The 16,315-nt window shown below is 45.7% G+C and overlaps 1 protein-coding gene across 1 annotated transcript in view; it reads left to right on the top strand.

Annotated features, from left to right (window-relative positions):
• Window positions 1–16,315, top strand: part of RSPH10B (radial spoke head 10 homolog B) — a 101,063-nt gene that overhangs the window by 58,724 nt on the left and 26,024 nt on the right. The window contains exons 12-15 of the mRNA XM_030212022.1: window positions 3,574–3,685; window positions 10,311–10,390; window positions 10,501–10,646; window positions 15,856–15,966. Coding sequence (XP_030067882.1) covers window positions 3,574–3,685; window positions 10,311–10,390; window positions 10,501–10,646; window positions 15,856–15,966 — 449 coding nt within the window. The remainder of the gene's footprint in view (window positions 1–3,573; window positions 3,686–10,310; window positions 10,391–10,500; window positions 10,647–15,855; window positions 15,967–16,315) is intronic.

The raw sequence follows: 16,315 nt of genomic DNA, 5'->3' as shown, positions 1-16,315 counted from the left end.
AATCACATTGTGGAAAGTATATGAATTTATTTGCATTCTGCAGAGGGAAATAAGTATTTGATCCCCCACCAACCAGTAAGAGATCTGGCCCCTACAGACCAGGTAGATGCTCCAAATCAACTCGTTACCTGCATGACAGACAGCTGTCGGCAATGGTCACCTGTATGAAAAACACCTGTCCACAGACTCAGTGAATCAGTCAGACTCTAACCTCTACAAAATGGCCAAGAGCAAGGAGCTGTCTAAGGATGTCAGGGACAAGATCATACACCTGCACAAGGCTGGAATGGGCTACAAAACCATCAGTAAGACGCTGGGCGAGAAGGAGACAACTGTTGGTGCCATAGTAAGAAAATGGAAGAAGTACAAAATGACTGTCAATCGACAAAGATCTGGGGCTCCACGCAAAATCTCACCTCGTGGGGTATCCTTGATCATGAGGAAGGTTAGAAATCAGCCTACAACTACAAGGGGGGAACTTGTCAATGATCTCAAGGCAGCTGGGACCACTGTCACCACGAAAACCATTGGTAACACATTACGACATAACGGATTGCAATCCTGCAGTGCCCGCAAGGTCCCCCTGCTCTGGAAGGCACATGTGACGGCCCGTCTGAAGTTTGCCAGTGAACACCTGGATGATGCCGAGAGTGATTGGGAGAAGGTGCTGTTGTCAGATGAGACAAAAATTGAGCTCTTTGGCATGAACTCAACTCGCCGTGTTTGGAGGAAGAGAAATGCTGCCTATGACCCAAAGAACACCGTCCCCACTGTCAAGCATGGAGGTGGAAATGTTATGTTTTGGGGGTGTTTCTCTGCTAAGGGCACAGGACTACTTCACCGCATCAATGGGAGAATGGATGGGGCCATGTACCGTACAATTCTGAGTGACAACCTCCTTCCCTCCGCCAGGGCCTTAAAAATGGGTCGTGGCTGGGTCTTCCAGCACGACAATGACCCAAAACATACAGCCAAGGCAACAAAGGAGTGGCTCAGGAAGAAGCACATTAGGGTCATGGAGTGGCCTAGCCAGTCACCAGACCTTAATCCCATTGAAAACTTATGGAGGGAGCTGAAGCTGCGAGTTGCCAAGCGACAGCCCAGAACTCTTAATGATTTAGAGATGATCTGCAAAGAGGAGTGGACCAAAATTCCTCCTGACATGTGTGCAAACCTCATCATCAACTACAGAAGACGTCTGACCGCTGTGCTTGCCAACAAGGGTTTTGCCACCAAGTATTAGGTCTTGTTTGCCAGAGGGATTAAATACTTATTTCCCTCTGCAGAATGCAAATAAATTCATATACTTTCCACAATGTGATTTTCCGGATTTAATTTGTGATGTGCTATCTCTCACTGTTACCAATAACCTACCCTTCAATTATGGGCTGCTCATGTCTTTGTCAGTGGGCAAACTTACAAAATCAGCAAGGGATCAAATACTTATTTCCCCCACTGTATATATCCCAAATTTTATTGAAATTGGTCATGTTTTGACAGAATTATGCAGAAAACAAGATTTGTATAGTTTTTTTTAATACAGTCCAGTCAATATTTAGACTGCAGGAGGCAGCCCACATAAGTGCCGCAATGAACACTGAGCTCAGATATTCAATGCCGGGTCATTTTCTGTGACTGGCATTGACTATCTGGTGGGGATGGGGGGAGGTTGTCCAGTTTAAACTTAATTGGCCAGGTTACTATTCAGCGCTGGCCGGTTAAGTTTATAGCAGCCAAATATTTAGGCAGACCGATTTGGCTGCTAAACTTAGCCAGCAATGTGCTGAATATTCGCGGCTAGCTGTTTGCGCACACAACTTAATTAATTAACAAGCCAATCAGTTCTGATAATTGCCACTTAACAAGCAATTAACACTAATTGGCATTAATTAGAATATATGCACACAACTGTCCAAGTATATTCTGTAACGTGATGCATGTAAATTCTAAGTTGAAAAGGGGGCGTGGTCACGGGTGTGGAATGGGCGGGTCACGAGCGTTTCTCAGATCTATGCGAGTTGTTTTAGAATACACCTGATCTGCACCTAATTTAGGCTTTGGGATTTACATCAAGTTTTATTTGGGGTAACTGCCCGCAACTAAATTTACTCATGCAGATGGGTGCTCGGCGTATTCTAGAAACTGTGCTGAAATTTAGGCGTACTTTAGAGAATACACCTAGGCATATTTATTTTTCCACATTGATTTTTCCGGTGCCTTATAGAGATCTAGCCCTATGCGCTTAGGGGCCCTTTTACTAAGTAGTGTAAGCGTCTACATGCACCCAACGTGTGCCAAAATGGAGTTACTGTCTGGCTACCGCGTGGCTCTTGTGATAATTTCATTTTTGGCGTGCATCTGATATGCGTGTCTGGATAAAAATTGCCCCAGATGATATGCATGTAAATGTGTGTGCCACACAGACCTTGTTCCTGGGGTGAAGTTGGGAAGGTATCATTTACACACATACTTTATCAAATATGCACAAATAAATTGGAAAATAGACATGTACTCAATAGCAGGTGTAAATATGTGTGGATCAGGGCCGTGCCAACACGGTAAGCGAGGTAAGCACGGCAGGAGGGCGCCGTCCTCTGGGGGGTGCCCCGCCGCACCATGCTTACCTCGGCCTCCCGCTCCCATGTCCCAACTGCCCGCCCTCTTCTCCTCCCCAACAAGATCCCTTTTAAATTTACTTCCGTCCGGCAGCAAAAGCGCAGCGTCAGTGAAGGAGGCGGCGCTCCCGACGTCTCTACTAGTCTTCCCTTCGCTCAGTGTTCCGCCTTCTTCTGACATCATTTCCTTGACGTCAGAAGAAGGCGGAACACTGAGCGAAGGGAAGACTAGTAGAGACGTCGGGAGCGCCGCCTCCTTCACTGACGCTGCGCCTTCGCTGCCAGACGGAGGTAAATTTAAAAGGGATCTTGGGGGGGGGGAGAAGAGGGCGGGCAGTTGGGACATGGGAGCGGGAGGGCAGGGGAGAGAGGAGCGTGGATGGGAGGGCAGCGATCATTTTCATGGGGGGCACGTGCGCGCCAACTGTTCGTCTGCGGGGGGCGCCACAGACCCTTGGCACGGCCCTGGTGTGGATAATTTCTGTAGGGTAATTCTCAAAGAGAAATTGTACATACTTTCCTTTAAAAAAACTGGTGTAACTTAGCTCATACCTCCCACACAACTTAAGCAACCTGTTCTGCTATTACCCTCATGATGTGCACAGACAGGTTCCTGATTTATTTATTTTGGAATACCTTTCACTTGCTGATTAAACCACATTAGTCTGAGAAAGAGGATTTATTTATTTATAACATTCATATATCGCACAAGGAAAATCACCATTTCTTCTTTTCTGTTTACAGATTTACATATACAAAGTCATAACAAATCCTCAAAAAAATCTTCCAGGAACAGTATTAGACAAAGTCCTGCATCTAACCAGCACCTACCACAAAACCACAAACTCTCACCCCACCTCAACCCTACTTATAGGGAAAGAGCCAGGTTTTTACTCCTGTTTGGAAATGTCCATAATCTGGTTCCAACTTTAATTCAATATTATTATTTTAATTTTAGTAGATCAGAAGGCAGAGAAAGACTTGCACTTGCCACATGAAACTTTGCTATTAAGGACATTTGTGAGTAATATTATCCATTTGGCATTCCATATTTACCACCAAGATCACCAGTAAGTATTAGGATTGAAATGTTGCAATTGATAGTGAACAAAATAATCCTTGTTTCTGGTTAGATTGCAATCTATTTTTCTATAAATGCTCGAAAGGCAGTCTAAAAAGGTCTCTAAATAACTAAAGAGTGGAGGAATAGTCTAATGGTTAGTGCAGTGGACTGAGAACCGGATCTGTATGGAACATGTAAACCGCTTTGCTTGTACCACAGAAAGGCGATATATCAAGAATCTGATAAACATAAAACAAACATGTAACCTGGCAGAAATGACAGTTTCCTAGGGCAGCCATATTTAGAGCATTCCAAATTTCCTAGGACTTGCAAGACTTGTGTTTTGCGAATTTCTTTAACATCCAGCCTGTGTATAATGCATCACTGGTGCAACATGGTATTATTTTATCATAAATATCTTGATTTGCTTATGGGATTAATCTGTGTATCAAGTGAGTTACTCTGTAAGACAGTAACGTAGCCAGCAATTAATTTTTGGGTGGGCCTGGAGGTGGACTGGGTGGGCACAGACCTCTTTCCTCTCCACCGTCCACCGCCTGCCCGCCCGCCGCCACCACATTTTGTGTCTACCCGCGACCGCGACAGCCCCCTGCACTGACCTGAAGTGCGTTCTCCCTCCAATCCAGCACCGGCGATCATAGCCAACCTTCTACCACGTCCAGCGTGCGTCGTCGGAGCTTCTTCTCAGGTGCGTCCCGCCTACTCTGCAACTTCCTGCTGGACGTGGTAGAAGGCTGGCAATGATCGCCGGTGCTGGATTGGAGGGAGAACGCGCTTCAGGTCAGTGCAGGGGGCTGTCGCGGGCGGGGCGGGCCTGTAGCAAAAGTGGGTGGGCCTGGGCCCATCCAGGCCCACCCGTGGCTACGCCCCTGCTGTAAGAGCTTATCCCTCTGTAAGTAATGCACCAAGTTTCAGAAATGAGGTAGCACTCAAAAGATTATGTTGCTCCTCATAGGTCAAAAAGACATGAAATTTGAGCTTGGATACCTCAAAATAAAAAGAAAGAACTAAATGGAATGCTTGTTGCATCATGCACCATCTTTTGTTGTTCCTAGGAGACAACATAAACTATGATGTCAGACGAAGGCTGTAAGGCTCATCTAGTCTGTCCAGTTTGCTTCCTGGTACAATGCCATACATGCCAATTGAAATCTAGCTTTCTTTGCCTACTTCACAACTAGGGATCCTCTGTAGTTATCCCAAGCTTTCATAATGTCTGTTATTGCTTTTGACTCTGTCACCTGCACCGAGGAGGTACTTCATGCATCCACCACTTACAGTTTAGTTCTATGCACTGTGTGAACGCCATAAAATTTAACTGGCAGGAACCAGACTCTGTAAATTATGCTTAAACCTGAGTACTAAGGTTCATTAGCATTTGTCAAACCAAACTGCATGTTTAGGCAGGTGACCCCACCCACTTCTGGTCACGTGACCCAAGCATCATGTGACACAATTGAGGATCCGCCTAAGCTCTGCCCACTCCCTGCTCAAGCCATTCCCACTATCTACCCAAGCCCTGCACCTCCTGCCCCACCCCACCCCTTTTGATGCCATCACCAGAAGTGACATCATAACTCCTCCCTAAACCTCACCCTTTTTGGTGATGTTGTAACGAAGCCTTACCTTCTTGCGGAAGAAGGCGGGATCTGTGGGAAGTGGAATACTTCCAAATGTTGCCTGACCATTGATGATACTGCAGCTGCGGTACTAAATATAGCTAATGACATTAGAAAGCTTGCACATGTTCCCGTCCAGAGATGGACATCTATGCTTGGTGGGATTCTCTCTTTGGGGGCACGTGGTGGAATAAATTAATATTTTTCGGTGTCTATCTGTTTGGGGGCCTTGTATTCTTACCCTGTTTACTTCCATGTGTTTTATCTTTTGCTCGCGCACCTTTCAGTAAATCACAAAGTTGAAAGTTAACATAGCGTGACAAAAACAGCTGGAGGAAAATCAAGGCTGCATTCCTGAAGGGAGGCTTTATATTTAACCTCCGTAATAGTATACCCATAAGACTTAAAGAAAAGCATGAATTGTCATACCCTTTTTAACAACCAGATTCAAGAAAGATAAACAACATTATCCCCAGCAACGAAATCCTGGTGCTGCATATACAAAGCTTGCACCGTCTGCTGTAGAATACATAGTTCTCCTGTTCCAATGTCACCGCAAATGATGCTATAACCACCCAGGGCAAGCCCCTTTTCCAAGATAGTGGCACCATATGTTGCACAAATCCAAAATGGTGGTGAGTGGTGTAAAACAGGAAGTGATGCTGTGGGCATTGCCATCTTGGATGAGTGATGTCACAGGAAGTGATGTCCATTGCCGGACACCACCCCATACAGCCTCAGAGGAGAATGGGCAGTTTGCGTAATTTGCACATGCACTGAGCATGCGCATTTTAAAAAGACCATCAGCCCTCTATTTAATCAAATCTCATTATCTCTGTTCTCACCACTTACTTTGCAAAAGTATATCTGTGCAGTAAAAAAAATACATTTAATACTATTTCTTTGTTTTTTTACTTGCATGAACAATGTGCCACGATTCACACAGGTCTCTGGGCACATGCTCCTCTGAGGCTGTAGGGGGTGGTATCTGATGATGGACATCACTTCCTGTGATGTCACTCATCCTAGATAGTGACAAGTGGTGTAAAACAAGAAGTGACACTATGGGTGCCGCCAAGGAGGTTTGATAACAGGAGATGGGATGAGCTTATCTGGAAAAAAACAACAAGGTGAAAGTGATGAAAGTTCCAAATGACCAAGGCAAGCAAGTAGTAAGTGCATCCAAAGGTTTATTTGCTTATCTGGCCCATTATGTGGGCTGAAGCCAGTATGTGGAGCTTGTCGCCCTATCAGTTTTAATGTTTTGGGTGTACCAAGATGACAGCAGCTGCATTGGGGAGAATTAAAACCTCCTTGGGTGGAGTGGGTGGAGACCGACTTCAGCCTTGTGACATCTTGCTGTCTTCTGTTATCAAATCTCTTTGGTGCCACCCTCAAGGATTTGTGCAATGCATAGATGCCACCATCTTGGAAAAGAAGCATGGCCTGGACAGCAGCATGATATCATAGGAGCCAGCTTTTCAAAATGATTGGGGGTGCTGAATTTTTTTTTACAGGTGGTGCATCTCCCTCCCCTCCGTCCACCCTTCCCCCTCATCCCCTCCCTCCACTCCCCTCCCTCTGCCCCTCTCCTGTCCCCCCTCCCTCGTCCCCCCTCCACCTCCCTCCGAGTTCCAGCCCCCCTCCCTCCGAGTTCCAGGGTCCCCCGGTCCCTCAGAGTTCCAGGGTCCCCCTCCCTCCATTCAAGTTCCAGGGTCCCCCTCTCTCCCTTCCAGGGTCCCCCTTCTCGCCCTCCCTCCCTTAGAGTTCCAGGGTCCCCCCTCTCTCCCTTCGAGGTCCAGGGTCCCCTTTCCTCCCTTCGAGTTCCAGGGTCCCCCCTCCCTCCAAATTTTAAAAGTAATCTATTTTACCTCGTCAGGGTTAGGGCGGCAGCAGAGGTAAAATCCATGCAGGCTTGGCTCGATGCTTAGTTCAGTTTTCCCTTCGCTCTCTCTCAGCTCTGGTCCCGCCCTCATTTCCTGTTTACGCAAGGGCGGGACCAGAGCTGAGAGAGAGTGAAGGGAAAACTTAACTAAGCACCGAGCCGAGGCTGCATAGATTTTACCTCTGCTGCTGCCCTAACCCTGACGAGGTAAAATAGATGACTTTTAAAATTTGGAGGGAGGGGGCCTGGAACTCGAAGGGAGGAGGGAGGGAAGAACTTCCGGTGGGTGCAATATTGGGGGTGCTCGAGCACCCACAGAGTCGATGCCTATGCATGATATAACATCTGGTGATACCAACAAAGAAATGGGGTTTAGAGAGGAGTTATGATATCACTTCCGATGAGGTCATCAAAAGGGGCAAAGTAAGGGTAGGGCTTGGGCAGAGAGCAGGCATGGCTTATATAGGGAGTGGATGTAGCTTGGGCAGGTCCTCAATTCTGCCATATGGGTCACATGAAAGGAAGTGGGCACCTGTCAAAAATATGCAAAGTAGGTTTGACAAATGCTAGTGAACCTTACTACTAACCTAAGATTTTGCTAATATTTTCTTGAAATTCTATGTGCATGCCAAAGGTCAGGGCAGGGGCGTAGCCAAGGGTGGGCCTGGGTGGGCCTAGGCCCACCCAGTTGGGGTTCAGGCCCACCCAGCAGTGGAGAGCTTCAATTTCGGCAGTGGAGGGAGCAGGCTGAGGTCCGATCCTGCTTCTGCCTCCCTCTCTCCCACAGCGTTTCTCAGACCCTGCCTACCTACCGCCGCCACGATCTAGCATCTTCCTCCCATCTCAGCACTGCAGCAACGGAGCAGCGGTAGCAATTCATGCTGCCTCCTGCTTCATTCTAACCCGGAAGCGTCTCCTCTGCCGCGTCCCGCCCCCATTATTACAACTTCTGTTTCTGCTGGGGCAGGACACAGGCGCGTGGCAGAGGAGATGCTTCCAGGTTAGAACGAAGCAGGAGGCAGCATGAATCGCTACTGCTGGTCCGCTGCTTCTGAGATGGGAAGTAGATGCAGGATCGTGGCGGCGGTAGGTAGGCAGCGTCTGAGAAGCGCTGTGGGAGAGAGGGAGGCAGAAGCAGGATCGGACCTCAGTCTGCTAAGGGTGGTGCTGTGCCCCATTAAAGAGATGGAGAGTTGGGGGGAGGTCTCCTTAAGATAGATGCTGCATGGGGGGGGGGGGGGCATGAGGTGGAGAGGGGCAAGAGAGAGAGAGAGAATTATGGGACATAGGGTAGAGAGGGGTAAGAAAGGAAAAAATCTTGCATTGGGAGGGGAGAGGGACAAGAGAGGGAGAAATGTTGGACAGGGGGGTAGTGGGGAAGGAGAAATGGTAAATGTTGGACTTGGACAGGGGGTGGTGAGGAGGAGAAGATAGATGGTGAAAAATGGGACATGATGGTGGAGGGCAGGAAGAGATGTTGGATGGGGCACAAGGGAGGGGGAGAGGCAGAAATGTTGGGCATGGCAGTGGAAGGGAGGAAGAGAGAAAATGCATGGGGGGAGGGGGAAGAGAAGTGTTGGACCCATGGCACAAGAGAGGGAGAAATGGTAGAAAGTGGGAGAGAGGGAGATATATTGGACCTGGCGGTGAATGAGAGGGAGAGAGAAACACAGGAGCTGGAGAGGGGAGAAAGGAGGAGATGTTGGATTCAGGAGCAGAAGGGTGATAGAGAGGTGCCGGACAGTGGGAGTGAGGGAAGAGAGAGGGAGAAATGTTGGAACATGAGGGAGAGGGCAGGAGGGAAGAGAGAAGGGGCAGAGAGATGTAAGGCTGCAAGAGTGGGGTGGGGAGAAAGAGGGAGCAGATGCTGGGCTAGAAGGGTGGAGGGAAGGAAGATGGCGGAACCATGTGGGAGAGGCCAGGAGGGAGAGGAAGAGGGTGGCAAGGAAATAAATAAAAAGATAGTGATTACAGAGGATAGAAATATGGGAATGAAAGGGAATGGAGGGCTGAGGAAGGAGTGAGATGGGGAAATGGAAAAGCTAGTGGGTGAGAGAAAAAGATGAAAATCTGATAGGTAGCTGTAAACTAAAAAGGAGGAGAACAGTGAGAGGGTGAAATTTGAGTTGACAGCAAGGCAGAAAGAAGAAAAAAGAGAGGAAAGAGCTAAAAATAAGAAGTCAATATGTCAGAAGCAGGTGTAGTGAAGGTAAAAGAAGACAAATGGACAGCAGCCGCTCGAAAGAGAATTAGAAGACGACAGACAGAAAAGAAACTGCAACCAACATGATGGAAAAATACAATGTCCAGACCACAAAGGTAGAAAAAAGCAATGTATTTTGAATGTTTTAAATGGAATATGTTGGCTTTGGGAAATCTACATAGCAAATGTGTTTGTATCGTGTTCAGGAGAAAGGAAATGCATTTCTGTTTTTATTTCTCCAGTGTTGAAGTACATGCTAAGTTTAACGTTTTGGGGTTCAGAGTTCAATTTTTGTCTAAATATTTTTATTTCTGATACGTGATCCCTTGTTCTGTATTTGGTGAGGGTCTGTTGGTGTGACAGTAATGGCAGGTTGGGAAATCGAAGGGCAGTCAGGAAGGAGAGGGGATCAGGGAGGGGGCCCTAGCATGTCTAACACCAGTTCTGACCCTTGCTGTATAGCTGGTAGGGATCCCAAGCCTCCCCAGCTGAGGACTTCCTCCAAAGACGGCCAGAACTTCCTTCTACCAAGCTCTGCAGTCGGTGACAGCATGCTTGAGTCACTGACAGCTAAGCACGCATAGGGTGCTGGCATCAGTGGCTTACGGATGTTGCTGCTGCCTGCCAAGTTTGGCAAAAGGGAGTTCTGGCCACCTTGACAGAAAGTCTTCAGCTGACAGAGCTTGAGGAACCTTATTAGCTAATGTATTTATATTTTGCGGTAGGGCAGGGCAGAGAAAATATTGTGCCCACCCTTTGGGCTCAGGCCCATCCAAAATTGGCTGTCTGCCACTGGGTCAGGGTACACTCCATTCTGTATACTTGGTGATGCAATATGGTAATGGCTCATAAGCTGTACATATAGATACTATTTTCAAACTAATATTTCTTAGTTTTGTTGCAGAAACAAACTTCTTTCCCTGAGTGAATGTTTCTCCAAAATTATGACAGAAAACATTATTCCCAATGCATGTAATATAAAAGGTATGTAGAAGAAGAAATATGCGTGTTAAGTGAGTCTTTGCTGTTGAACATTAATGTTATTCAATTTATTTCAAATGTTTTTTATTGAGGTATTTTCTCTCTCTTTTTAGGAAGTTTCTTTTCTGATTCTCAAAAAACTATCCATGTAGCTGTTTTTACTGAAAAATGTTGGGAAATATACAATTTTTTATGTACCAAAGCCTGCCGGTTTCCTCGGCATACGATGAAAATGAGACCTTTTGTCTGGATTTTAAAAGTAAGACCCATATTCTTTTGCTGCGTTTGTAATATTATGACACAGGATAATGTTCAGTTCCAAAGCCAGAACTATCACTAGGCCAATGGCACTGTGGCCCGTATAGAGACTAGGGGATGTTGTGGAGGTAGGTTTAGCTGTACAGGGGGCAGACAGACACGTTTCCAGGGCTAGTGCAAGCCTAGGCAAACCTTCAGCTTAGATCCCCTCAATTAACTTGTAGACCTACAGACTCGTCCTTCTTTTCCAAGATTTTGATAATAATCATCTTAACAGCATTACTGTAAAACTATATTATAAAAATGCATAAAAGTGCAAAAGCATGCACTGATAGTTCTTTGAGTTTGGCTGTGAAGTCCTATTGTTTTGCTTTGCCTTCAGCAGTTCTTTGCTGCCCCCCCACCAGAAGCTGCTGTTGTAGATGACTGCCTAGTCTGCCTAATGGGTAAGCTGTCTCTGAGAGCTGAGTAGTTGAGTCTTTTGGAAGTTTTAGCAGTGGCGTTCCTAGGGTGGCTGACACCCGGGGCGGATCGCCGATGCGACCCCCCCCCCCCCCCGGCGAAACGACGGACACCCCCCCCGGGTGCATCTTTACCTGCTGGGGGGGTGCCGAGCGCCTTTTGGCTTCGCTCATTCCCTGCTCCTTCTGCCCCGGAACAGGAAGTAACCCGTTCCGGGGCAGAGGGAGCAGGGAACGAGCGTTGCCGACAGATGCACGGCACCCCCCCAGCGGCGTGCACCCGAGGCGGACCGCCCCCCCCCCCCCCCTTGGTACGCCACTGAGTTTTAGATCACAAAGCTCGTAAAGGAGTATAACTGGGAGAGAAAATAAGTTTGAACTTCTACAAAAAATAATTTATATATTAAACATAACACTTTGAATTTCACTCTTCAAAAAATCAGAAGCCAAAGAATACAGAACAGAAAAAAAAAAAGAATACAGAACAGGACTGATATGATTAAAATGAGATTCATTCATTCATTTGAGTATTTTTATACCGCTTAGACCTAAGCGTTTTACAGTTTCACTTTACAGGTATTGGGTCTGTCCCTTTCAGGCTCACATTCTAGGTGGTACATTGTACTACTGTTGTACCTGGGGCAATGGGGGGGTTAAGTGACTTGCCCAGGGTCACATAGAGCTCCAGAAGGAATTGAACCTGGTTCCCCACGTCCAAAACCCGCTACACTAACCAACAGTCTGGCGGCAGAATTTTGGCTAAATTGTAAAGCCTTAAAGTTGAAGACATACTCAAAAACTAACAAGTTACATAATCCAGCCACACTAATATCAATGTTTGTAAAACAGTTCAGAAATCAGACTGAGTTAAAATATTTTTCAATTTGTGACACAAGTGTAATCTATAATATTAAATAGAAATCAATGTCTTAATAAATGGCTTCATAGAAAGAAATGAGGTCCAAGATCACCCCCCAAATTTTTATTTATGTATGAAGAGGAATTTGAATACTATGACTTTCAAGAAAGTCAGGCAAAGTAGATAATAGTAATCTACTACAAATGAGTATTTAAGGCCAGTTGATGTTTCCATCCACAACTGTATGTTTTGCAAACTGGTTTTCGCTCTAGAAAATGCATTATCCAGGCAGTCTTTAAGAAAACAAAAATAAGATATCATTATTTTTATTAGCATTTGTATAGCGCTACCAGATGCACGCAGCGCTGCATATAGCCTATAAATAACACCGAATTCCTGCAGTAAAGTATAGACCGATTGCATGTAAATATTAAATATTGTAGCTGAGAGTATAGAACCTTTCAGAACACCTGTAGCAGGGACGTAGCCAGACTTCGGCGGGAGGGGGGTCCAGAGCCTGAGGTGAAGGGACACATTTTAGCCCCCCCCCCACCGACCCCCCCCCCCCCTGCCATTGCAGAGCCGCCACCACCACCACCACCACCAACAACTTTGTGTCCCCCCCACCACCATCACACCTACCTTTGCTGGCGGGGGACCCCAACCCCCGCCAGCCGAGGTCCTCTTCTTCCGGCGCAAGTCATCGTTCTGTTTCTGTGAGTCTGACATCGTGTAGGATGTCAGACTCACAGAAACAGAACGAAGCCTTGCAGATCAGCCAGCAATGCGGCCGCTGGCTGATCTACAAGGCTTCGTTCTGCTTCTGTGAGTCTGACGTCCTGCCGGAAGAAGAGGACCTCGGCTGGCGGGGGTTGGGGTTCCCCGCCAGCAAAGGTAGGGGACGGGAGAGGGTTGGCGGCGGGGGGGGGGGTTGAGAGGGTCGGCGGCAGGGGGGTCCAGGGCCAAATCTACGGGGGCCCAGGCCCCCGTGGCCCCATGTAGCTACGCCACTGACCTGTAGATATAGAAGACAAATGGGAGGCTGATTTTTCAAAACTACTCTTTGGATCTTATCAGAGAGGTATGATCGAAACCAGGACATTACTGAACCACCTAAACCTATTCTGCCAATCTAGTAGGAAGAATGTTATAGTTTACAGTATCAAAAGCTGTCCTTCCATCTAAAGAGGCTACCAAAAACATTTCATCAAATCCCAATCTTCTGACAGTGTCACTACATTCACGTAACCCCTTAAGTCTATCCATTTCTACATACAGTGCATTCATTCCTCAGTAGCTCTCCTGTCTCTTCCTACACCCCTCCATGGGAACTTTGTTTATCGGGTGAGTTATCTGTGCCCTTCTTCTCCATTGCCAGCTCCAGACTCTGTTCCTTCCATCTTGCTGGCATAGACTTCCTGAGTCAGTATATCATGCTCCATCTCTGGCCTTATTCAAATCCAGGCTAAAAGCCCACCTTTATGAGACTGCTTTTAAATCTTATTCACCTGTTATACACCCTTGTTGTTTTAATCATTCCCATAACAAATGAAACTTTCTAATCTCTTATTTGTCCTGTTTGTCTGTCTTGAATACAGTGGCGTACCAAGGGGGGGGGGGGGGGGGGGGGGCGGTCTGCCCTGGGTGCACGCCGCTGGGGGGGTGCCGCGCGCCTGTCGGCTCTTCGTTTTCATGCTCCCTTTGCCCCGGAACAGGTTACTACTTCCTGTTCCGGGGCAGAGGGAGCATGAAAACGAAGAGCCGGCAGGCGTGCGGCACCCCCCCCCCCCCAGCGTCGCGCTGTTCCGGGGGGGGGGGGGGCGCTGCACCCGGAGGGCAGGGCGCATCGGCGATCCGCCCCGGGTGTCAGCCCCCCTAGGAACGCCACTGCTTGAATAGATTTTAAGCTGTTTTGAGCAGAGATTGTCTTTTACATGTATGTGCTCAGTGCTGCATATGTTTAGTAGCACTATAGAAGCAACAAAATGTAATATGCATCCATTGCAGAGGTTGTTTTTGGACTAGTGATCAGCACAAATGCAGAGCTCCTGTTTATTTGTTTTCTTCGGAGGACTTAAGAAAAAAGGACAGGTAGGCTCTGAGGGTCTCCAAGGTAATTTTCCCAAGGGTTTGGGAATCACATGAGTGGAGGTACAAGTGAATTCTCTGGGAAAGATTGTAGAGCAGCAATGTGGTTATCCTTTTTTTTTTAATTTATTTCTTTATTAATTTCACATTTTATCAAAGATAACACTCTTTGAAGGATACATCAATGTTTAAGTAACGTCTTTAAAGGAAATTATACTAAATTTCTAATTCCAAAATAAACAAACATTGATTACAACAGTCCACAAAATAAGGAGAATCCAATTTTCACAAAGGGAAGTTGGTTAAGTGGAAATAATTAACCATTTAAATTTAGAGCAGGTGGTATCATTTTACATTTGAACCATAATTCCAATATTTATTTGGCCGGTGTTTTTCCCCTTGCGCAACCAGAAATCTAGACAATTGTTCAGGTTCATAAAATATATATTTAGTATTCTTAAACATTATTAAACATTTGCATGGGAATCTCAACTGAAAAGTAGCTTCTATTTCCAAGGATTTTTGCCTCAGTTCCAGAAATTTCTTTCTTCTTTGCTGAGTCCATTTTGAAATATCTGGGAAGATCAAAATCTTATCTCCCATAAACTGAGGTTGTAAGTTCTTGAAATACTGTCTCAGTAATGCTTCTTTGTCTTGTATAAAGACAAAGGAAATTATCAAAGTTGCACGAGTCTTGATTTCTTCTTGAGATCGTTCCAAGAATTCAGATATATCCAATGATTCAGGAGGTGCTTGTAACTGAGTAGAATCCAACTGAGAACTTTTCCCAGATTTAAGGTAATATAGCTTCTGCAAAGGAGGAAGCGAATCATCTGGATACTTAAAAATCTCCTTCAAAAATTTATTGAACAGTTCTCTAGCAGTCATAAATAGCAATGTGGTTATCCTTGCATTCGTTTGTGATACACTTTAGACTGGATAGTCTTGATAAAGCGGCTATTGAAGCAAGTTGCTCAGGGGAGGGGGAATGGGGACACAGTCCTACCCAGTCTGAGAGATTGCTATTGTACATTCTGTCTCTTCTTATCTGGTCTGGTAGATGATAAGGAAGTAAAATTTGGTCTTGCCTGCTAATTTTCTTTCCTTGGATTAAAGCAGACCAGTCCAGAGACTCATTCAAAGTCTTATCCTTGTGCTTGGTTGGCAACTTGCTACTTTATATAAAATGTTGTTTAAAATTCTTGGAGTCTTCTGGGAAATTTGTAGAAAGGTAAGTGAATGTTTTGATATTCATCTCCTTCCTTTTTTTTGGGGGGGGGGGGGGCGGGGGGGAGAAGAGTTTTGGAAAGTCATTCTTTGTTTTGTTAAATACAGACGAGCAGGTGGTTGCATGGTGCCATATGGGGCAGAGTTTACAAGCTTTTGTTTTCTGTCTCCACCTGCTGGTAGAGGGAAATGAACCTATCAATTCTGGACTGGTCTGGTTAGACTCAAGGAAAGAAAATTAGCAGGTAACACCATGTTTTTCTTCATCTACAATTCTTGACCATGTTATACCATTTCGATAGCTTTGTTATTGTAATCCAGTATCATAGCGTGAGCTAGCTGTGAATTTTAACAATCCCAATTTGTGTTGGAACACTTGTGCACTACATTGTAACTAATTTGACATGTTTGTAATTTCTAAATACAACATACATAATGCATTCCTCTCTATTTTTAAATTGTAAGGTCCAAATAGTCAATAGTTACCCAAAATAATTGTTCAAGCAGAGATGCCTTATGTTGCAGCATGGCCACTTCTTGCTGGTTAATGGTATATATATTTTTTTCTGATATAGGATTTTAATCTTATAAACAAAGACCTAAACACAACAAAAATTGTGGATATTTTAGCAGCTGACAATCCTGCTGTACGCGGTAGTGGAGATGATATTAACTTAGAGTTGGAGGTATGTCAATAAATGATTACAGAGTACCAGAAGATGCATGGTGTGATGTAGTCTGAACAGCTTTAAAAAAAATCATTATACAAAAGTCAAGTCTTTTGTTCTTTGATATTTTTGTTATACAGAGCATAGTTATAAACTGAATTCTAGTATATAGTAGAAAATGCAAGATCGGTATTTCTCTTCCTAAGAAAGATTTTAGTGGCCTAGTGGTTAGAGTGATGGACTTTGGTCCTGGGGAACCGAGTTCGATTCCCACTGCAGGCACAGGCAGCTCCTTGTGACTCTGGGCAAGTCACTTAACCCTCCATTGCCCCATGTAAGCTGCATTGAGCCTGCCATGAGTGGGAAA

The sequence above is a fragment of the Microcaecilia unicolor genome, chromosome 8 (genome assembly GCF_901765095.1).
Source record: "Microcaecilia unicolor chromosome 8, aMicUni1.1, whole genome shotgun sequence".
Taxonomy (NCBI): domain Eukaryota; kingdom Metazoa; phylum Chordata; class Amphibia; order Gymnophiona; family Siphonopidae; genus Microcaecilia; species Microcaecilia unicolor.
Note: the sequence above shows the minus strand (reverse complement) of the source record. Positions and strands in the feature narration are given on the sequence as shown.